Source organism: Gastrolobium bilobum, unplaced genomic scaffold (assembly GCF_033153095.1).
Source record: "Gastrolobium bilobum isolate Gb01-03AN ecotype WA unplaced genomic scaffold, APGP_CSIRO_Gbil_v1 utg14849, whole genome shotgun sequence".
In the NCBI taxonomy this organism is placed as follows: domain Eukaryota; kingdom Viridiplantae; phylum Streptophyta; class Magnoliopsida; order Fabales; family Fabaceae; genus Gastrolobium; species Gastrolobium bilobum.
Genome location: NW_026899387.1, coordinates 39,269 through 64,053, shown reverse-complemented (window position 1 = coordinate 64,053; position 24,785 = coordinate 39,269). Strand labels below are relative to the sequence as shown.

The 24,785-nt window shown below is 30.2% G+C and overlaps 3 protein-coding genes and 1 long non-coding RNA gene across 4 annotated transcripts; 2 read left to right on the top strand and 2 right to left on the bottom strand.

Moving 5' to 3' along the window:
• The first annotated feature begins 10,594 nt into the window (after positions 1–10,594).
• Positions 10,595–11,068, top strand: LOC133290143 (putative B3 domain-containing protein At1g78640). The gene has a single exon (XM_061488199.1). It carries the CDS (start codon positions 10,595–10,597, stop codon positions 11,066–11,068), a length of 474 nt encoding a protein of 157 aa, XP_061344183.1.
• A 4,802-nt stretch (positions 11,069–15,870) lies between these two features.
• Positions 15,871–16,344, top strand: LOC133290142 (B3 domain-containing protein At2g33720-like). The gene has a single exon (XM_061488198.1). It carries the CDS (start codon positions 15,871–15,873, stop codon positions 16,342–16,344), a length of 474 nt encoding a protein of 157 aa, XP_061344182.1.
• A 1,858-nt stretch (positions 16,345–18,202) lies between these two features.
• LOC133290141 (B3 domain-containing protein At2g33720-like) lies at positions 18,203–18,667 on the bottom strand. Its single transcript, XM_061488196.1, has one exon. It carries the CDS (start codon positions 18,665–18,667, stop codon positions 18,203–18,205), a length of 465 nt encoding a protein of 154 aa, XP_061344180.1.
• A 1,857-nt stretch (positions 18,668–20,524) lies between these two features.
• LOC133290130 (uncharacterized) lies at positions 20,525–22,704 on the bottom strand. The gene is made up of 3 exons (XR_009748601.1): positions 22,628–22,704; positions 20,867–20,903; positions 20,525–20,758 (listed from the first exon to the last, which is right to left on the bottom strand). It is a non-coding gene; the product is annotated as an uncharacterized LOC133290130 (long non-coding RNA).
• Positions 22,705–24,785: the final 2,081 nt, after the last annotated feature.

Here is a 24,785-nt window from a genome sequence, read left to right as displayed (position 1 = left end):
GATATGACATCAAGTGTCATTCCTGACGGAGTCTCACGGACAGCATAACGGCTGTATTTCGGATAACTAGAAACATGATTCTACACATACAGAACCTAATTAATACAACAATTTAAACAGATAGCTTGCAAGTCCCACACGGACTGCAATCCCCTTAATGGGTCAATACAACTAATAAGGCTCCATGCCCAAATTAACTGAATACATGCATCAAGTCTATATTAATTCGAAGTATAAAAGTATCAGTAAATAATCCATGGCTCTAAGAATACTATCATGAGCCTAAATAAATACATACAATAATCTCCATAAAATAATTAAGCATGTTAACAAGTCTACATGCCAACATCAAATCTAAACATAATATAAAATCATCAGCTGCATCATCAACTACTCCAATGCGGGGGCCTTGCCCCTAGAAGCATCACCACTACTCTGGGTACCTGAAATGATGTCCCCAAACGGGGTAAGATAACAACATCTCAGTAAGCTCAAGGTTCATAGAGGATCCTCTAACCCCTGAGCCCACTTCCTGCATAACAAGTCAGATATAAAGCATATAATACAGACATACAGCATAAACATAGCATCATCATATCATCCTTGTGTAACCCCAGGGTCAAAGCCATAGACGGTTACACATGTGTGACTTCCAGGGTCAAGCCATAGACAGTCAACACAACCTCAGTATGAAATAGCTCCCAGAGTCAAGTCATAGGCAGCCTACATACCATGATCACTGGCCAGGATCCTCATAACATATATCATCAGTGCATCATCATAACATCAAGATCATATAACATCTATATGAATGTGAATGAATGCACATATACATCATACCATATACTTTCATACAATATAACCATAATGCCCACCATCATGGTGGGGCCACAAGAGAGAGGAGTCAACTAGAACTAGGAGCTTACCTTAGGGAGCTTAGCACAAGCCCACACTCCAATATAATACGTATGCTCCAACAAAATCCTCAAGTGCACGGTTCTCTAGGCACACCTAGAGTAGGAACCATTCACATCATTAATTACATATTAATTAATCAAGTCATATCCACGACTTAATCATTTAATGATTCCATTTTCATACTCATATGCCAATAATATGCCCATTACAAGCCTAGACCAATTATTACTTATTACATATTTTAGTGCATTATTACAAGCCACTTTAATCTTCAATTACTTACATAGCTTAGAATCACATGCAAGGCTCACTTAGATTATTTTCAACTCATCCAAGTCATATTTATGATTATTATAAGTTACTAAGGGTTCCCCTAAGCCCACTTAGCTTAAATATCACTTTTACGGTTTTTCCATAACTGTACATGCTTCTGTTTTCTAGTTACTGGGCGTGACTCACTTGTTATAAAATTCTCATCTTTTAATATGTTAATCTAGACTCAATTAAATTTCTAAAAAGGTATCATATGCCTCATTTGAAGTTTCCTAGCTCCGGTTATCACCATTTGAAGTTGGACAAACAAAGCTGTTTGCCAACTCCGAACAGGGCCCTAAACATCCTTTACCATTTCTGCGATTATGGAAATTCTACTAAATCAATTGCTCTAAAAGTTTTATGTAGACAACTAGACATCTTTATCTTTAATTAGACATATTATGAGCCTAATTTGAGTAATAATTGAGGGAGAAAAATTCATGGAAGTGTCAGCCATGTACAGCGCCCCTGCACATGCCTCCCTGAGCAGTCCTCACTCAAACGAACATACAGAATGGAATATATCTTCAATTGATACCAAATTTTGACACCACGTAGATAACATCTCAATCTTCAATTTGATATAAGGCACATCCCTATATGACCTCTGTGGAGGAAGATATGCTCTCCCCAATTTTGCCTAAAACCTGGTTACTTAGCCTTAAATGTGTATACTTAACAAACCTTAATTACTTTTGATTATAAATCCTAATTCACATTAATTCTTGGATTTTTCTATTATTAAGTCACATTATGAAATATCCTTAGTCCCATTATGTCATGATACTTAAATTTTACTAATTATTTAATTAGTGTACCTAAACCTTACTTTAGTCCAATTTTAGAGTTAAATCCTTGATTACTTTTGTTAATTAATCTCTACCCTTAATTAATCACCTAATTCATCATCTCCTTAATTTTAACACAACTAAACCCTTATGTACTTTATGGGGCAGATTTGATTAGCTATATTAATTAGGATTTTTAGCCATTATTAATCATGATTAGTGAGTTTTACTTAGAGTTAACCCACCTAGTTAATCTTTCTAATCATTTTTCCACACTTAACAACTTAATCACATTTTTTTGTCATCAAACCCTATCCTTACATGATATGGCTGAAATGTTCATGGTCCATTTTTGAGTTCATAGTCATCTTTTTACATGAACATCACTCAAAGGTCCAAAGGTGGCACCTTTAGTCATCCAATCCATCATTCCATGGTTCCAAACACACACACACTTAAGAATCATCATCAAACCATGACATTACGAAATTTTAAACAACATTCTCCTCATGAACATATCAAAACCAAGGCACTCAACAAGAAAAAGGGAGGCTTTTTGGTTCATATTTCCCAAGTGGGAGCTTACATCTTCAAGGTTTCTCCTTTAGCTCAAGTCTCCACTTTTTTCCACCAAGAACACACCTTTAGGCAAGCACACACCTTCATGAACATGCTCATGGGTTAGGCTCAAGAACGTAAGAAGAAAAGATGATATTTTTCATGAAAAAAATTTAAGAACACTTACCCAAAAATCAAAGGAAACAAGCAAGCAAGTGTGATTCTTCAAGAGAGCTCAAGAACACAACTCCATAGCCTTTGCTCTCCACAAAACCATGGCTGTTTGGGATGATAAGGGACACGAAATTTTTGATTCACACCATGAAAATGGTATGGTTGTGAAGAGGAGAGTGAGGGGAACAATCTTTGTGAAGGAAGTTTGGTGGTTTAGAGAGATTTAGGTGAAGAAATCTTAGAGAGAAGTGAGAGAGTTTTCAAAATTTGAAACTTAGAGAGAGAAGGAGGTGAAGGGGCTGCTGATCAGAAATGGAAGGGAAGGAGAGGAGGGTGCCCTAATGAGGGGTGCCATGTCACTTAAGTGATATTCGTCCTTTAGTGAGACCAAGTGTAATTTTTAACTGATCCGTCGTCAAATTTTTACCCGAAAACTCTCAAGACTCTAACTTTAAGTACTTAACATTAATTTTGTCTAATTATCATGTTCATAACTTAAAAATTTGATTAGTAGATCACAGATCCACTAACAGTTGTTTAATTTCACTGTAGTCTTTACCGGTGTTCTTAACTGTACCCGAATTTCATAATCTTCTTAACTTTAACATTTTTGGTCTAATTATGACTTGTTAGGCATATATTGGTCTTTATTTCTATTTTCTTATCTTTTTCCTGTTCCGGGATTCTACCGGATGCTGCTACAGCAGTACAAAATACCCGGCAGAAGTGACTTTTCAAAAATACCCCAATATGGGTATCAATCTTCACCAAATCATATCCTAACCTCATTCATGATGTTTATATCATTAGATTAGCTCTCTAACTATAATTTGCTAACTTGGAGCTATTCTACTAACTGTTATTACGTCAGCAGTCAAATTTAACAGATAAAAATTCATCTGTGCATAATACCTCAATATGGGTATCAAAATTCTTATAATTTTATGCTCATTCCATTTATGACTATAAGGTCCTCATTATAACCCTCTAATTTAAAAGTCATATAATTAGGGTTATTATAACAATTATATCTTAGCATTATTATTTTAATGGCCAAATGTAACTGAGCAATGTAACCCAGTGTCTATAATAAGGGAAGCTTGATTTTTGAATACAACGAGTGATACTACATTTTAATAATCAGTGTTTGAATTATTTGGCTAAAGTGTGTTGTCATTTATTCCAAAAGCTGAAGCATGTATATTTTTGTAACAAGAGTTACACTACTGGTATATGTTTTGCATTATGGAGTGCATGTAACATTTTGATGTGTCTTGTGTTATTTGAGAAAGAAATTTTCACAGGATAGAATAGAAATCTGGACATAGTCACTTATGGAAAATCTGTCAAAGCTATTGGCTTTTTTGTCTTAGATTATTTATTTAGCATAGAGTGTAATATATTTTCACTATATTTGTATGATTCCATTCAGAGTAACAATACTGAGAAGTACTTGAATAAATTTAGTGCACTCAACTTGAGACTAAATAACATGGATTATTACGAAATTCCAGCTTTTCTTTCAAATTCTATTATTATTCTTTCTATTATTTAAATTTATATTTATTTAAGAGAAAAGATAACATAAATAAAAATAAGCTGAGCTTATGTTTTTATAAATTCAGCTTATGTTTTTATAAAACATCTAGCATTGAGAGACAATATAAAAGAATATAATGGTTTTTGTTAACTGTTTATATATCTACAAGTATTTAAAGCATAACATTATTATTTGAATGATTTTATAAATGTTGATTGAATATATCATATGAAATTACATGAAAAGAACAAAAGTACTCTTTAATTGAATGATTTTAGTAATTGTTGATCCGATTTATCACGTGAATTATCTTAAACTTGTGATTTTTTATGCCAGCACACACAATTTTTTTTTGTGTGTGTACGTGTTATTGATTATGTTTATGAACGATTGTAGGAGAATTTTTTGTCAAAACAACGCAACTAAAAATAATAAGTGTTTAATCTTAGGACACCATGACTTATTTTCAACACCTGTCTTTAATTTTTTTTTAAATTCCTTTTAATCCTTTAAATTTTTTTTTAAAAAAATTCAATTTACTTGTGAATTGTAAGTATTCTTCCATCTCCAATATTATTATTATTATTAGCTAATGTTAACAATTTAAATTTATTTATATGTAACCAGAATAAATATTCAAATGAGGCGGCATAATAACTGTTTAGGGAAAAAAAATGAAAGTTGCTTACAATTTTTCTGAGTTTAATAATTAAATATCAACGTAAATTAATATTTTTATAATCAGTCAATATTTTTTTATGTTTTGATATCTTCACAAAACTACAAATGCTCGAGTCCTATAATTTAACTTTTTATTTTTCTTATATTTTAAATAAGAATTATCTAAAATAAAAATTATATCTATATAGATAGAAAATAAAATAAAATAAAAAAATGTTAAAATTATAAAGCAGAATAAACATTAAAGTGAAGTGGCAGCTTCTATATATATATATTGACCAGTAACAGAAAAACAGAAAAACATTCGTTGCTTTCAAGAAACCAAAACCCAATTCACTAAACCCAATTCACCAAAACCTGTCAGCAATGGCATACGACGCTGATGTTGTCTCTGTTTCTTTGTCCAAGAAGAGGAAGAATTCTGAATAAACTCATGTTGCTGCAAGAAAGAAGGTATGTGTAGAGAGAAGTTGGGGTTACTCTTTGGATTTGATGCTTTATGATGACCCTTGGAAGATCAAGAAAGTCCTCAACGGCAGTGATATTGCCAACATGAGCAGGCTCTTGCTCCCTAAAGATTTTGCTGAGAATTTAGTGGTGCCGGTGTTGGATGGAGACGTTGAAAGAGGTGTTCAAGTTGAGATTTGGGATGTAGACACTGCTTCCATTCATTCTTTAATTTTCAAAAAATGGGTTTCTTCAAGAAGCTATGTTTTCATTGGAAATTGGGTTAAAGATTTTGTATCAAGAAGAGGCTTAAAGAAAGGGGATGAGATTGGCCTTCATTGGGATGCATACAAAAATCTATTTAATTTTTCTGTTCTTGATGCCTTTTAGGATTGATAACAGTATTAGGATTCATGTGTAGAAAAAGATGTAGTGATAATTTTCTCTTATTCTGAAGCAGAAAATAGCAAGCAGAATTTATGGTTTAAAGATCGCTGTGATTTCGTTTGTTCAATTTGAATTTTTTGTATTGATATCACCAATAGCAAGCAGAATTTATTTGAGTTTTTTTTCATCCTTATAGGTACTATAATTCCAGAACCATCTGTTGCAATTTTGCCTCTGAGTTCTGGGTTTGTGATTTAATATAAAAAATATCAAGATTTAATGTGTGATTTAAATTAAAAAATAACAATTATTATTAATAAGGAAAACAAAATAAAGATTTGATTTTTGATTTAAACTCAAAATCAATTTGAAAAATCTGTATTAATAAAGGAAATAATTAAATAAATATTCTGAATCTCTAAGGAAGAAGGATTACCTGATTTGAATTTAAATTATGTTTGTGAGAAATAAAATATAACAAATGAGATGTCATTTCGTAGATCTCGAAAATTTATGTGGAATCAAAAAAAGAATTACCTAATTTGGATACCCGAGTTAAAAGTTATGGCCATCAGAAGTTTTATGATTAAATTATTATTTTTCTGGAAAAAAATAAATGACACGTGTCGACGATGAGTGACGCCTAAATTAGGCGTGATTGCCTCTTGAGTGACACCCAAATTATTACTTTATATTGTAAATTGTGCATGCAATAAATGTGTAATTATTTCCAAAACTGTAATAAATACGTAATTAATTTATTAAAAAGCATTAAATTAATTTTTTTTCGTAAGAGTTTGTTATCCCGAAAATCAAGATGCCCTTAGGTTATTTAGTCCTAAAAAAATTCCCACACATAAAAGTAAAATAATTGTTCGAACAAATTCAAACATAAGCAACACCTAAAAGAGAGATTACGCATTGATTTGGAAACACACACACACGCGACTCAATACTGGTCATTACACAAATTAACAGCAAATTTTTACTTGGCTCACCGTTTCTAGCTCGATTTTCTCGAGAACGAAGGGATCCCTAATCAAGCAATCTTGAAGATCATCTTCAGCTTCGTGAAACTTCGTTTCATGTTCTCATTGGATATTAGAGAGAGAAAGAGTGAGGACTTATTCATTATTTAGAAAAAGAAAAGGAATAAGAATGAGAGGGCAAGCTATTCTCCAAGAAAGTGAAAAAAAATTCACAAAAACATAAAAAAGGAAGAGATGTAAAATTCAAAAGCCAAGTAGTAAATATAATGAGAAATTGAAGCTGAGTGAGTTGCCATAAATCATCGATCCAATGACTCTGGGTTTCGAAGGATAGGAGAATGAAGCTCTCTGTTAAGAGAGAAATCTCTTTTAAAAAAATAAATTATAAAAAAAATAGAAAATATAAATTTTTTAAATCTGTTTGTTGTGTTTGATAATATATTGAAAGTGAATACAAATGATAAAAAAAATTATATATTTTCAAACAATTTAAAATAACAAAACATTTTGTCAAATTGTGGATGTTTAAAACCTGCCAAAAACTAAATCATTTAGTGGAGGTTTTTTTTTGACCTACACTAAAAAATCTCCAATCTTATATTATATATATATTAGAAAGTAAAACCGTTTGTTGAAAACTTTGATGACGTGTCGCATTTTCCTTCAATTTTAGCTTTGTGTTCACACCTATATGGTGAATGAGATGATATAATAAAATGTCTTAACTTTTAAATGACGAAATATTTGTCTTTAGCCTTCTTTGGAAAGATCCAAAAGTTGCAACAAAGAAACAAAAGTATACAACGAGCAATGGCATGATGCGTGGATCATCCCAGCCTTTTGGCAAGTTCTGTCTTTTTTCCTCCTTGTGTTATCTGTGCTCTTTGGACACAATCTCAAAATTCAACACGCTAAATTTTTTTCCTTTATCTTAAAGTCCTTCTATTTTCTATCTTTAATGTCTGCAAGAGCAATATGAGTTTTTCCTTCTATTCTTTCTGTCTATACATAATTTGTTTCGCATTGTTGTTGCTGTTCTTTAATTTATGTCTGTTCTTGATAGATTTGTTTACAGTGATGATGAGAGTGATGAGTTGGATAAGGATGATACTATTGTGATCCTCATAAAACCATCTTATATTTCTTCAAAGGATATTCGAAGTGTGCTAGATGCTAGAACAGTGCAACCCAACAACGTAGTTACAAAATGATTTTTTTTTTTAGGAATTTTTTTCTTTAATAATCACTATTAATTTATCCTTCTAATTTTTTTCATTTTGTTTGTGCCAATTGTATAAGTGTCAAGCCTAATTCAATGTAATTAGTCATTGGAAAGCTCTGTTTTGCATGCTCATATTGAGAATATGAACCAGAAGAGAAATTTGTGGCTCTTCAATTCCAAAATATAATACATGCATATGAAGGTTTTCATCTTCTGGTTAAATTTATCATAATTAGCCTTTAAACCAACATCCTTTAAAAAAATTGAATATTCCGAAATGTTTTTTTTTTAAATAAAACAATTCGAAAAATATAATACAAAAAGAAAACAGAATTTCGTACAAGTGATTTTTTTTAAAAAAAATATTTAACATAAACATTTTTAAAAATATTTAATCATTTTTTTATGATTAATATCATTTTTTATGTTTAAAACCTCATTATTTTTTTAAATTTCAAAATTCAAACTTGATATATGTGGAAAAAGAGTTTTGCATTAATTGGTGGCAAATATTTTTATTTATATCCCACTACTTTTTTGAAATTTGAATTTTAAATTGATATAGGTGGGAAAATAGTTCAACATTTTTTAGTGGTAGACAGTTGTATTAATAACTCATTACTTTCTACATGGAAATTGTTAAGTATATTTACAATATTTATTGGAAAATATATTATTATGGTTAGGTTTAATAATTTTTATTATTATGTTATTTGGGCTTAATTTATTCATTCAATTAAAAACAATCATATATTATTTACAGAAGCCAACACGTTTTTATAATAAAATTAAAATTTCACCTATATAGAATAATAAATTTAATTTTAATGTTTAGCATTTATTCAACATTTAATGTTTCTGAAGTACAAATATATATATATATATATATATATAAATTTTAAATTTAATATAAAATCTATATATATATATATATATATATATATATATATATATATATATACACACACTAAGGAATTTCCAAATTAATAATAACTCGACTCTTTTAAATTTTGAATTTATGTTGAATAGTTAGAGGTGACATAAAAACCTATACATGCTAATAGTTAGAGGTGACAAATTAGGCTCGACCTGGAGAAGCTTGATTTTTGAATACAACGAGTGATACTACTTTTTAATAATCAGTGTTTGAATTATTTGGCTAAAGTGTGTTGTCATTTATTCCAAAAGCTGAAGCATGTATATTTTTGTAACAAGAGTTACACTACTGGTATATGTTTTGCATTATGGAGTGCATGTAACTTTTTGATGTGTCTTGTGTTATTTGAGAAAGTAATTTTCACAGGTTAGAATAGAAACCTGGATTTAGTCACTTATGGAAAATCTGTCAAAGCTATTGGCTTTTTTGTCTTAGATTATTTATTTAGCATAGAGTGTAATATATTTTCACTATATTTGTATGATTCCATTCAGAGTAACAATACTGAGAAGTACTTGAATAAATTTAGTGCACTCAACTTGAGACTAAATAACATGGATTATTACGAAATTCCAGCTTTTCTTTCAAATTCTATTATTATTCTTTCTATTATTTAAATTTATATTTATTTAAGAGAAAAGATACATAAATAAAAATAAGCTGAGCTTATGTTTTTATAAATTCAGCTTATGTTTTTATAAAACATCTAGCATTGAGAGACAATATAAAAGAATATAATGGTTTTTGTTAACTGTTTATATATCTACAAGTATTTAAAGCATAACATTATTATTTGAATGATTTTATAAATGTTGATTGAATATATCATATGAAATTACATGAAAAGAACAAAAGTACTCTTTAATTGAATGATTTTAGTAATTGTTGATCCGATTTATCACCTGAATTATCTTAAACTTGTGATTTTTTATGCCAGCACACACAATTTTTTTTTTGTGTGTACGTGTTATTGATTATGTTTATGAACGATTGTAGGAGAATTTTTTGTCAAAACAACGCAACTAAAAATAATAAGTGTTTAATCTTAGGACACCATGACTTATTTTCAACACCTGTCTTTAATTTTTTTTTAAATTCCTTTTAATCCTTTAAATTTTTTTAAAAAAAAATTCAATTTACTTGTGAATTGTAAGTATTCTTCCATTTCCAATATTATTATTATTATTAGCTAATGTTAACAATTTAAATTTATTTATATGTAACCAGAATAAATATTCAAATGAGGCGGCATAATAACGTTTTAGGGAAAAAAATGAAAGTTGCTTACAATTTTTCTGAGTTTAATAATTAAATATCAACGTAAATTAATATTTTTATAATCAGTCAATATTTTTTTATCTTTTGATATCTTCACAAAACTACAAATGCTCGAGTCCTATAATTTAACTTTTTATTTTTCTTATATTTTAAATAAGAATTATCTAAAATAAAAATTATATCTATATAGATAGAAAATAAAATAAAATAAAAAAATGTTAAAATTATAAAGCAGAATAAACATTAAAGTGAAGTTGCAGCTTCTATATATATATATTGACCAGTAACAGAAAAACAGAAAAACATTCGTAGCTTTCAAGAAACCAAAACCCAATTCACCAAAACCAAAACCTCTCAGCAATGGCATACGAAGCTGATGATGTCTTTGTTTCTTTATCCAAGAAGAGGAAGAATTCTGAAGAAACTCATGTCGCTGCTGCAAGAAAGAAGGTGTGTGTAGAGAGAAGTTGGGGTTACTCTTTGGATTTGATGCTTTATGATGACCCTTGGAAGATCAAGAAAGTCCTCAACGACAGTGATATTGCCAACATGAGCAGGCTCTTGCTCCCTAAAGATTTTGCTGAGAATTTAGTGGTGCCGGTGTTGGATGGAGACGTTGAAAGAGGTGTTCAAGTTGAGATTTGGGATGTAGACACTGCTTCCATTCATTCTTTAATTTTCAAAAAATGGGTTTCTTCAAGAAGCTATGTTTTCATTGGAAATTGGGTTAAAGATTTTGTATCAAGAAGAGGCTTAAAGAAAGGGGATGAGATTGGCCTTCATTGGGATGTATACAAAAATCTCTTTAATTTTTCTGTTCTTGATGCCTTTTAGGATTGATAACAGTATTAGGATTCATGTGTAGAAAAAGATGTAGTGATAATTTTCTCTTATTCTGAAGCAGAAAATAGCAAGCAGAATTTATGGTTTAAAGATCGCTGTGATTTCGTTTGTTCAATTTGAATTTTTTGTATTGATATCACCAATAGCAAGCAGAATTTATTTGAGTTTTTTTCATCCTTATAGGTACTATAATTCCAGAACCATCTGTTGCAATTTTGCCTCTGAGTTCTGGGTTTGTGATTTAATATAAAAAATATCAAGATTTAATGTGTGATTTAAATTAAAAAATAACAATTATTATTAATAAGGAAAACAAAATAAAGATTTGATTTTTGATTTAAACTCAAAATCAATTTGAAAAATCTGTATTAATAAAGGAAATAATTAAATAAATATTCTGAATCTCTAAGGAAGAAGGATTACCTGATTTGAATTTAAATTATGTTTGTGAGAAATAAAATATATCAAATGAGATGTCATTTCGTAGATCTCGAAAATTTATGTGGAATCAAAAAAAGAATTACCTAATTTGGATACCCGAGTTAAAAGTTATGGCCATCAGAAGTTTTATGATTAAATTATTATTTTTCTGGAAAAAATAAATGACACGTGTCGACGATGAGTGACGCCTAAATTAGGCGTGATTGCCTCTTGAGTGACACCCAAATTATTACTTTATATTGTAAATTGTGCATGCAATAAATGTGTAATTATTTCCAAAACTGTAATAAATACGTAATTAATTTATTAAAAAGCATTAAATTAATTTTTTTTTCGTAAGAGTTATTTATCCCGAAAATCAAGATGCCCTTGGTTATTTAGTCCTAAAAAAATTCCCACACATAAAAGTAAAATAATTGTTCGAACAAATTCAAACATAAGCAACACCTAAAAGAGAGATTACGCATTGATTTGGAAACACACACACACGCGACTCAATACTGGTCATTACACAAATTAACAGCAAATTTTTACTTGGCTCACCGTTTCTAGCTCGATTTTCTCGAGAACGAAGGGATCCCTAATCAAGCAATCTTGAAGATCATCTTCAGCTTCGTGAAACTTCGTTTCATCAAGCAATCTTGAAGATCATCTTCAGCTTCGTGAAACTTCGTTTCATGTTCTCATTGGATATTAGAGAGAGAAAGAGTGAGGACTTATTCATTATTTAGAAAAAGAAAAGGAATATGAATGAGAGGGCAAGCTATTCTCCAAGAAAGTGAAAAAAAATTCACAAAAACATAAAAAAGGAAGAGATGTAAAATTCAAAAGCCAAGTAGTAAATATAATGAGAAATTGAAGCTGAGTGAGTTGCCATAATCATCGATCCAATGACTCTGGGTTTCGAAGGATAGGAGAATGAAGCTCTCTGTTAAGAGAGAAATCTCTTTTAAAAAAATAAATTATAAAAAAAATAGAAAATATAAATTTTTTAAATCTGTTTGTTGTGTTTGATAATATATTGAAAGTGAATACAAATGATAAAAAAAATTATATATTTTCAAACAATTTAAAATAACAAAACATTTTGTCAAATTGTGGATGTTTAAAACCTGCCAAAAACTAAATCATTTAGTGGAGGTTTTTTTTTGACCTACACTAAAAAATCTCCAATCTTATATTATATATATATTAGAAAGTAAAACCGTTTGTTGAAAACTTTGATGACGTGTCGCATTTTCCTTCAATTTTAGCTTTGTGTTCACACCTATATGGTGAATGAGATGATATAATAAAATGTCTTAACTTTTAAATGACGAAATATTTGTCTTTAGCCTTCTTTGGAAAGATCCAAAAGTTGCAACAAAGAAACAAAAGTATACAACGAGCAATGGCATGATGCGTGGATCATCCCAGCCTTTTGGCAAGTTCTGTCTTTTTTCCTCCTTGTGTTATCTGTGCTCTTTGGACACAATCTCAAAATTCAACACGCTAATTTTTTTTCCTTTATCTTAAAGTCCTTCTATTTTCTATCTTTAATGTCTGCAAGAGCAATATGAGTTTTCCCTTCTATTCTTTCTGTCTATACATAATTTGTTTCGCATTGTTGTTGCTGTTCTTTAATTTATGTCTGTTCTTGATAGATTTGTTTACAGTGATGATGAGAGTGATGAGTTGGATAAGGATGATACTATTGTGATCCTCATAAAACCATCTTATATTTCTTCAAAGGATATTCGAAGTGTGCTAGATGCTAGAACAGTGCAACCCAACAACATAGTTACAAAATAATTTTTTTTTTAGGAATTTTTTTCTTTAATAATCACTATTAATTTATCCTTCTAATTTTTTTCATTTTGTTTGTGCCAATTGTATAAGTGTCAAGCCTAATTCAATGTAATTAGTCATTGGAAAGCTCTGTTTTGCATGCTCATATTGAGAATATGAACCAGAAGAGAAATTTGTGGCTCTTCAATTCCAAAATATAATACATGCATATGAAGGTTTTCATCTTCTGGTTAAATTTATCATAATTAGCCTTTAAACCAACATCCTTTAAAAAAATTGAATATTCCGAAATGTTTTTTTTTTAAATAAAACAATTCGAAAAATATAATACAAAAAGAGAACAGAATTTCGTACAAGTGATTTTGTTTTAAAAAAATATTTAACATAAACATTTTTAAAAATATTTAATCATTTTTTTATGATTAATATCATTTTTTATGTTTAAAACCTCATTATTTTTTTAAATTTCAAAATTCAAACTTGATATATGTGGAAAAAGAGTTTTGCATTAATTGGTGGCAAATATTTTTATTTATATCCCACTACTTTTTTGAAATTTGAATTTTAAATTGATATAGGTGGGAAAATAGTTCAACATTTTTTAGTGGTAGACAGTTGTATTAATAACTCATTACTTTCTACATGGAAATTGTTAAGTATATTTACAATATTTATTGGAAAATATATTATTATGGTTAGGTTTAATAATTTTTATTATTATGTTATTTGGGCTTAATTTATTCATTCAATTAAAAACAATCATATATTATTTACAGAAGCCAACACGTTTTTATAATAAAATTAAAATTTCACCTATATAGAATAATAAATTTAATTTTAATGTTTAGCATTTATTCAACATTTAATGTTTCTGAAGTACAAATATATATATATATAATAAATTTAAATTTAATATAAAATCTATATATATATATATATATATATATATATACTAAGGAATTTCCAAATTAATAATAACTCGACTCTTTTAAATTTTGAATTTATGTTGAATAGTTAGAGGTGACATAAAAACCTATACATGCTAATAGTTAGAGGTGACAAATTAGGCTCGACCTGGAGAAGCTTGATTTTTGAATACAACGAGTGAAACTACTTTTTAATAATCAGTGTTTGAATTATTTGGCTAAAGTGTGTTGTCATTTATTCCAAAAGCTGAAGCATGTATATTTTTGTAACAAGAGTTACACTACTGGTATATGTTTTGCATTATGGAGTGCATGTAACTTTTTGATGTGTCTTGTGTTATTTGAGAAAGTAATTTTCACAGGTTAGAATAGAAACCTGGATTTAGTCACTCTTGGAAAATCTGTCAAAGCTATTGGCTTTTTTTGTCTTAGATTATTTATTTAGCATAGAGTGTAATATCTTTTGACTATATTTGTATGATTCCTTTCAGAGTAACAATACTGAGAAGTACTTGAATAAATTTAGTGCACTCAACTTACTAATAAATAGCATGGATTATTACGAAATTCCAGCTTTTCTTTCAAATTCTATTATTATTCTTTCTATTATTTAAATATTTATTTATTTAAGAGAAAAGATAACATAAATAAAAATAAGCTGAGCCTATTTTTTTATAAATTCAGCTTATGTTTTTATAAAACATCTAGCATTGAGAGATAGTATAAAAGAATATAATGGTTTTTGTTAACTGTTTATATATCTAAAAGTATTTAAAGCATAACATTATTATTTGAATGATTTTATAAATGTTGATTGAATATATCATTTGAAATTACATGAAAAGAACAAAAGTACTCTTTAATTGAATGATTTTAGTAATTGTTGATCCGATTTATCACGTGAATTATCTTAAACTTGTGTTTTTTTATGCCAGCACACACATTTTTTATTTTTTATTTGTGTACGTGTTATTGACTATGTTTATTAACGATTATAGGAGAATTTTTTGTCAAAACAATGCAACTAAAAATAATAGGCGTTTAATCTTAGGACACCATTACTTATTTTCAACACCTGTCTTTAATTTTTTTTAAATTCCTTTTAATTCTTTAAATTTTCAAAAAAAAAAATCAATTTTACTTGTGAATTGTAAGTATTCTTCCATTTCCAATATTATTATTATTATTAGCTAATGTTAAAAATTTAAATTTTTTAATATATAACCAGAATAAATTTTTAAATGAGGCGGCATAATAACTGTTTAGGGAAAAAAATGTGAAAGTTGCTTACAATTTTTCATAGTTTAATAATTAAATATCAACGTAAATTAATATTTTTATAATCAGTCAATATTTTTTTATGTTTTGATATCTTCACAAAATTACAAATGCTCAAGTCCTATAATTAATTTTTTATTTTTCCTATATTTTGAATTAGAATTATCTAAAATAAAAATTATATCTATATACATAAAAAATAAAATAAAATAAAAAAAATGTTAAAATTATAAAGCAAAATAAACATTTAAAGTGAAGTGGCAGCTTCTATATATATTGACCGGTAACAGAAAAACAGAAAAACATTTGTAGCTTTCAAGAAACCAAAACCCAATTCACCAAAACAAAAACCTCTCAGCAATGGCATACGACGCTGATGATGTCTCTGTTTCTTTATCCAAGAAGAGAAAGATTTATGAAGAAACTCATGTTGCTGCTGCAAGAAAGAAGGTGTGTGTAGAGAGAAGTTGGGGTTACTCTTTGGATTTGATGCTTTATGATGACCCTTGGAAGATCAAGAAAGTCCTCAATGGCAGTGATCTTGGCAACATGAGCAGACTCTTGCTCCCTAAAGATTTTGCTGAGAATTTGGTGGTGCCGGTGTTGGATGGAGACGTTGAAAGAGGTGTTCAAGTTGAGATTTGGGATGTAGACACTGCCTCCTTTCATTCTTTAATTTTCAAGAAGTGGGTTTCTTCAAGAAGCTATGTTTTCGTTGGAAATTGGGTTAAAGATTTTGTATCAAGAAGAGGCTTAAAGAAAGGGGATGAGATTGGCCTTCATTGGGATCCATACAAAAAACGCTTTAATTTTTCTGTTCTTGATGCCTTTTAGGATTGATAACAGTATTAGGATTCATGTGTAGAAAAAGATGTAGTGATAATTTTCTCTTATTCTGAAGCAGAATTTATGGTTTAAAAATCGCTTTGATTTCGTTTGTTCAATTTGAATTTTTTGTATTGATTTGAGTTTAAAAATAGCAAGCAGATTTTATTTGAGTTTTTTTTCATCCTTGTAGGTACTATAATTCCAGAACCATCAGTTGCAATTTTCTTGAGGGGAGGTTGTTGATGCTGCATTAGATTGTCTGCGCTGACTTTGCTGACTTTGCGTTTACCTTCATTAATTGGAAAGAAAAGATAGATTATAACTATCAGAACTTAAAATTAAATGTCACATGGAAAGAGTAATTAAGTTGGGAACCATTTTAGTTATCTAAAGCAAAACTCTACTGATATTAAAATACTAAGGTCAGAAGATACCAGTCTTGATCCAAGAGCTGCTATCCCCTTAATGGCACCATAGTGTTGAGTTAGAGCTTTTGTAGGGTCCAAGAAAGAATGAAGAAATGTCTTTGTCACCCGGGGCTGAAGATTGTGATATGTATGCCCGTATCTGTAAATTTCCAGAGACTAGGAACATAAGAATTCAAAATATATAAATGATACAGATATTCTCAAAATTTCTTATTATTGTATACTATTAATTTTACTATATTTAGTATAGCCCATCAGTTCAATGACAAAAGGTGTAAGAAAACATTCATGCTTCTTAAACCACTAAAAGGGATATGCATTCTTAAATTAGCAGGAAAAGCCAACTTAAAATTAAATGTCAAAGCCACTAGAATTGGTTTGAATTGTTTGTATTAGGTTCCATTGTATCCAAAAATAAATAAATGTTGTAAGTGTAAGTTGGGATTCCACTTAAAGTGTACTATTGTCAGGGGCTTGGATAGTTTTCTATGGGATATGTTATGCAATCAATGCAGTTAGACCATGAAGTCATCTATATATAGTGTTCCATTAGAATATAGCAAAACTAACAGCCTCAACAGCCAGCAATTAGCATTTAGAATTATACAGTGAAACCATACTTTATAGAAGCAATCTAAGTCTAATCACATTGTACAAATATGCACCAAATGCCCATATAGAAAAGTCATAAGGGCTAGTATTAAGTTAGCAACATAATTAAATGAGCTCTGCCTTAGTATACTCTTATCATTTAATTGAAATAAAGTTCACACCTTTTGCATACTGAAGCAATAAGATTGGCACTGAAGTTTCTAAGCTTCCTGTGATTATCAGATAGTCTGTTTCCTATCCATTTTGCAACAAGAAGTAATGATAGGTGGCATTCAATCCCCATACGTTTCTGCAGCAGCTGAGAAATTAGAAATTAGATATAACCCACCGATTTGTGTGTAAAAATTGGATACAAATGTGTCATCGTATTGTGGTTTAAGAAAAGACCCTTATTACTATTTGCTGAGCTAATGCAATTATGATACTTGGCAATATTTATTAGTGGATACAAAGCGAAAAACAGTATTAAATGGAATTAAAGGACATGCTTTTGATGAGCAAATTGAGTTGCGAAGGTGATTCTGTTATTTGATTAACTTTCTTATGGGAGCAATTCTAATTGCAATTCAAATTTGCAAATCATAACATTTAACAAATTTTAACCATATATTCAGATTGCTCTTACAATCTAAAAAATTCAAATTGCACAAACCAATAAGAACAAGAGAAAATATCAGTACACCCTTTCTACAAAAGGAATCATATTATTGCTATCAATGGTAAATGGCATCAAGAACAGAAAAATCAAAGCGATTATTGTATGGATCCTGAAGGCCTATCTCATCCCCTTTCTTTAAGCCTCTTCTTGATACAAAATCTTTAACTCAATTCCCAATAAAAACATAGCTTCTTGAAGAAACCCATTTCTTGAAAACTAAAGAATGAATGGAGGCAGTGTCCACATCCCAAATCTCAACTTGAACACCTTTTTCAACATCACCATCCAACACCGGCACCACCAAATTCTCAGCCAAATCTTTAGAGAACAAGAGCCTGCTCATGTTGGCAAGATCACTGCAATTGAGGACTTTCTTGATCTTCCAGGGATAATCACAAAACATCAAATCGGTTGAGTAACCCCAACTTCTCTCTCCACAAACCTTCTTTCTTGCAGCAATAGAAGTTTCTTCAGAAATCTTCCTCTTCTTGGTTAAAGAAACAGAGTCATCTTCATTGGTTGTGTTGCAATGACACTTACCAAGAGACAAATGAGTACACACCATTGTATTACAAGGACACCTATCAAGTGATAAATGAGTACAGAGACCAACGTTGTTGTCGTATGCCATTGTTGACAATAACACAGTTGGAGTTTGGTTTCTTGAAAGCTTTATGGTTTTTCTGTTATGACAATAACACAGCTGGAGCAGCTGGTTATGTAACGTTCTTATTCTATTTTATAATTTTTTTTTATCTATTTAAGTATAATTTATATCTTAAATAGTTTTTATTTAAAATATGGAAAAATACAAAATTAAATTATACGAGTTGAGCACTTGTATATTGTGAAAGTATCAGAACAAAAAATTATTGATTGATTACAAAAATGTCGATTCACATTGATTTTTAATTATTAAACTAAGAAAAAACAGTACACAACTTTCGATTTTTTTCTTCTCTACACTGGTAATATTAGCATTTTCTAGCTTAATTGTTACAAAATATTAATAAATTTGAATTGTTAGCATTTGTTAATAATAATAATAATAATAATTCACATGTAAAATTGAAAATTTAAAGAAATAAAAAGAAAAAGAAATTAAAGGGGTGTGTTGAATTAAGGGCTTTTGCTATTTCTTTTTATTAAAAAAATAATGGATTCGGTCTAGTTATTTTCAAGATATATTTAAAATATTCAAAACTTTTTTATGGTTAAATCAACGCAACAAAAATTTCTAATTTGTTCCTCCGTTTATAGTCCATTATTTTATCGCAAGGTACAGCAAATAATAAAAATGATTATTTGAAAAAAAATATATGAAATAATATACAACTTGCACAAATAATAAGGAATATAATAAAGGGAGCCATGTAACAATATAAAAACTACAATTATTCAATAAGACATAAAAATTTTCAAATGCTAAATTGAACTCAAATCAGTTTATATAAGGCATAATGTTTAATCCAAGATATAATTATTCGGGTTAAGATATTATGTTTATTTTTTTACATATCTACTCATCTCTAAAATCATTGGATAAGAATTTCCAGAGGAGGGAGAAAAAATGAAAGTTACTTGAAATTCTGATCTAATAGTGTAGAAGATGAGTATGTAAAGTAGGCATGAAAAAAAAAAATCTTATCTCTAACCATACAATAAGCTCCTAGTTACATAATACGTTCACTTACATTATTTTTAGACTCCGTCTAGAAAAAAATTAACAACAAACTTAAATTCTGATTTATACATAAGTCATGGTATAAACTACAAAAATTCAGGCATTTTGTGGGGGTCATATTTTCATATTGTGAGGATTTTTGACCCCCACAAAATATATTTGTGGCATCCACAACAACCCCCAGTTTTGGCATCCACAATAATTTGTTTGAGTATTTTCTGGAGGTTCCAGACCACCACAAATGTTGCACTTTCTGTAGATTCAAGACCCCCACAAACGTTTTATTATTTCTGGAGGTTTACAAACCTCCACAATATGTTTGACTTTTCGTCTTTCAAAGACCCCCACAACATTTATCATTTTCAGGAGGTCATAGACTGCTATAATTTGTTTTTTGTAGGTTTAAACCTCCACTAAATACTAGTAATCCAAATTTGAAAGATTTGTATATCATAATTTTGGAATTGGGCCCAATCAATTGATTTGTTAGCCAATTTATTATTTATTTGTTTGATCTCTTAACATTTCCTTGAAAATAATTATTAAATACTAGTTATCCAAAAGCAACACTATAGCACACCAATCATAGTTCATATTCATGTTTGCACTTGGTTAATACTTTTTTACATAAGTAAAAATATAAATACACTTTAACACCGATATACTATAATATGAAGTTGAACTAATATCTAGCAAAACAAAAACTTACATAATATTCTCTTATCTAATGAAGGGCATAACAACATTCAGAGTAGAATATGCCTCACTATAATTTTACACATTCATAAAAGAAATACAGTTTATTCAATGTTGTGTAAATGAGAAAGAGTAGAAAATTTACAATTATCCACAACAAGAACATAAAATAAATCCATTTTAAAACTCTAAAATCCATACGAGTCTCTAATTATGCACTTATCATTTTACAGAACCCAAAATCATAGCAAAAATATTGAATTCACATAACCCAATTCAAGGGTGATTACTATCTAAAGAAGATCTTCCGCGTGTTGGGATAGCTTCTTCACTTCCTCCATCCTGTGAAAAACCAATTTATTGTACCCTTTTAGGGTGCTTAAAAGAATACGGCACTTAAACTAATAACATGAAGTTCAACATTAAAATAAACTAATATGAAATCATTACCTCTAGCGTTAAAGCAGTACCAAACAAAGCATCAACTCTGGACGAATAATAGTCAAGTATAAGAAATTCTTTAAAAATATATAATCAAATCAATGCTAGTGTATGAATGAAAGAAAAATAAAATAAAATAATAAACCACCAATATTTATACATCTTAGTGCCTGAGCCAATATCTGGCTGCAACTCAGGGGGACAATAAAAAATAAGAAGACAAGGAGTCTAGATTTCATGCAAATTTACAACTTCAGCAATCATTGCAGTCGATGAAAAGATTAATACATTGCTCGTATGTCTTAAAGGATAAAAGGAGCTAAAGGTTGCAAGATAGAATACTAAAAGCTCAAGCCCTTTGTTATTATTACTAATATTGAGGTGGAGGATTGGACTTTGATAAGGTAGAAAATCATGCCAAGCAAATGCTTCCTCCAAATAAAGCTCCAATAGTGACCAAACTTACTAGGAGCAGAAAATTTATACACATATAAGTGAAGTGGTAATTTGATCTCATTTGGAATCTTTATGACATGAATTATAACCCTTGATGTATAAAAAGAAAAACTAATTGAACATGTGACAGCTCCAAATATAAATAATCCTTCAGATCCTTTTTCCTCTCATCTCTTGATTACCTATCTACCGGTCAAATGTTTCACTGGTAATCCATCTCTCTCTCTTCACTCATTATATCTTTCTCCCTTCCCTAGTTATTGCATTAATATCAAATTTAAAATTATCTGTCTAAAGTATACTTATGAGACGAGCTGAACAAATTAAACAGTTTTTTCTTATAAAAGGAAATAAGTTGAACAAATAAATGTTATCACATACAGTCAATAAAATAATTTCCATCACTTGCAATTTTAACACCAGAATACAAACAGTTGCATTGCAGCCGACGATTAACTACCAAAAAACACAATAGCAAGATTGAATAGAGCTGTGGACCATTAACTAAAACAAGTCACATTATCTGAGAAAGGAACAATGACAGATTCAAAGTGCCGTCATATTGTTTACATAAGAAGAAATAGATGTAAAAGAGCTTCCTTTCTGAATAGAAATATTGGCATGCATCTCATGTATTGCTAATTGTAAAGAACCTTGGGATACACCACCCAAAAAGATAACTCAAAGGGTGGGAGTGCCCAAGACCTTATAAACTCCACATTAGTTGCATATACAACCAATGTGGGACTATATATCTCAACACGCCCCCTGACACGAGAGCCCATTGGGCTTGAAGAGTGGACAATGCAACAGACCCAGCCTACCTGTGCTAAGAAACTCGACAAGAGAAAGTGGGGGACGACGAGGCTCTGATACCATGTAAAGAACCTTGGGATACACCACCCCAAAAGCTAGCTCAAAGGGTGGGAGTGCCCAAGACTTTATAAACTCCACATTAGTTGCATATACAACCAATGTGGGACTATATATCTCAACACTAATCATGCCTTCCTGCTCATCCCTCCATTTAGTTGAATGCTTCTAGATGATCCAACTACCCAGACCTTTAAGTGCTATTTCCCAGCAGTTACAATAAATTTTGCATCTAATGAGAAGCTAACACTTGAGACAGTAGAACAAGATAAAGTTGCTAGAAGCTTTGTTAACAACTCACCACTCCGCCAGTCCCAAAGGTAAATATATCCCCCAACAGATACCAGATGCTTTTCCTTAGACAAAATACTATATAATGAGTAAGAAGCAGTGAGTAATAAAATTCAAGACAAGCATATAGATTCCTAAGGTGTAACCAACCATTGGGTGAGAAACAGATGCATGCAACTCCATATAGATGATCTTTCAGTTTGGAGGCAATGGCCAAAGTAGAAGAGTTGGATAAGGATGATACTACTGTGACCCTCATAAAACCATCTTATATTTCTTCAAAGGATATTCGAAGTGTGCTAGATGCTAGACCAGTAGTTTCAAAATAATTTTTCTTTTAGGAATTGTTTCTATAATTATCACTATTAATTTATCCTTCTAATTTTTTTCAATTTGTTTGTGCCTATTGTATAAGTGCCTAGCCTAATTCAATCTAATTAGGCATTGAAAAGCTCTGTTTTGCATGCTCATATTGAGAATATGAACCAGAAGAGAAATTTGTGGCTCTTCAATTCCAAAATATAATACATGTATATGAAGCTTTTCATCTTCTAAATAAATTTATCATAATTAGCCTTAAAACCAACATCCTTTAAAAAAAAGTAAATATTCCGGAATTTTTTTAAAAAAAATAAAACAATTCGAAAAATATAGTACAAAAAGAGAAACGAATTTCGTACAAGTAATTTTTAAAAAATATTTAACATAAACATTTTTAAAAATATTTAATCATTTATGATTAATATCATTTTTTATGTTTAAAACCTCATTAAAGATTCTTGAATTTAAACTTAATTGTTTTTTTTATAGTATTTATCAATTATTAAAACTGATCTAAAAGTCAAGAAATGATTTATCAGTATTAAAAGCTTCTGGGTATATCTCAAATCATGGATGACAAAAATTATTTGTATTACTGCAAATTCGTACATTGTTATAGCATGTTTGTAAGAACCCGCACCGTTAATTAAGGAATTTAATTAAGTAATTATGCGAAATTAGAAAATAGTTCCATAATTGACCCTAATAATTATTATGAGGCTTTAATAATTATAACTAGTGGGTAATAATGTTGAAAGTCGCTTTTCGGAAGAAAAGTACAGATACCGGTTCTGCTAGTCGGTATAAATGTGTACCGGAAAAGTATCCCAGAAAATCATTAAAAGTGATTATATATTATGGGAATAATATATAGGACTTGGAAAACTATTTTCAAGTTAAAATAATGATAATTGGTGTCTGAACTGATACCGGCTTGGTAAAAGCGCGTACCGAAAAGGTGCTCCGAAAAATATAAGAAAAATATGATAATTCTTGTAAAATTGAGTAGTTTCAGATTCTAAAGTTTGGGATTAAAATGCTAAGCATAGCAGTTAAAGTTAATACTGTGTGTTTAACCTTTAAGTGGCCTATAAATACTCTTTCTTTGGGCACACAACCCTAGAATTCTGTTGCTACGTGGGTCTTCTTGGTGGCTGACCAGAAAACACTGCTCCATTGCCTTCCTCCATCTCTTGTGAGCCAAGTTGCCATCTTTTTACTTGGTTTCTTCATTCTTGAGCTTGCATACACTTGAGAGCTTGCATGGAGAGGGAGTGTGGGTGTATATTCTGAGTTTCTAGACACTGTGAGTGGGGTGTGAGTGCTGACCTTGTTGGTTTGAGGGTTGAGGGGACTTGTTCCTTGCTTGTGAGGCTTCAAAGTGTCAACCTTTGTGAAGAAAGGGCATAGCTTGTGTTGCCATTTTCGATTTTGGTACAAGTCAGAACTGTAGAGGCTGTGTGGTGAGCTCCAAGAGCCATTCTTGCTCTGTTTTGAGCTTTGGTAAGTGTCACCAACCTTGATCATGTGTTTTGATGAGTAAAAGAGGTGTCTTGGCATGTTTAATGAATTAAACAAGTAACCAACTGTCATATGAACATAAATGAACCTTAAGAGGCATGTTTAAGCTTCTGGAAGTGTTAAAAATGGAACCTTGGAGGGTTATCTTCGCGAAATGCAGAAACTGCATTCTGTCGCGAAATATCCGGATATTTGACGTGGAATATTTGGATATTGATATCCGGATATGGATATCCGGATATGGATATCCGGATATGGGAATATGGATATCCGGATATTGATATCCGGATATTTTGCCAGAGTGATATCCGGATATTGGATATCTGGATATTGCCTGTGAGATATCCGGATATGTCCCCGAGGAATATCTGGATATTCTGGGTTTGCGAGGAACAGTAGCGTACTGTTCATCCAGAACTGATCTATGGGTTTGTGGACCCTAGTTTGAGGAAGTTGAACTTCTGTA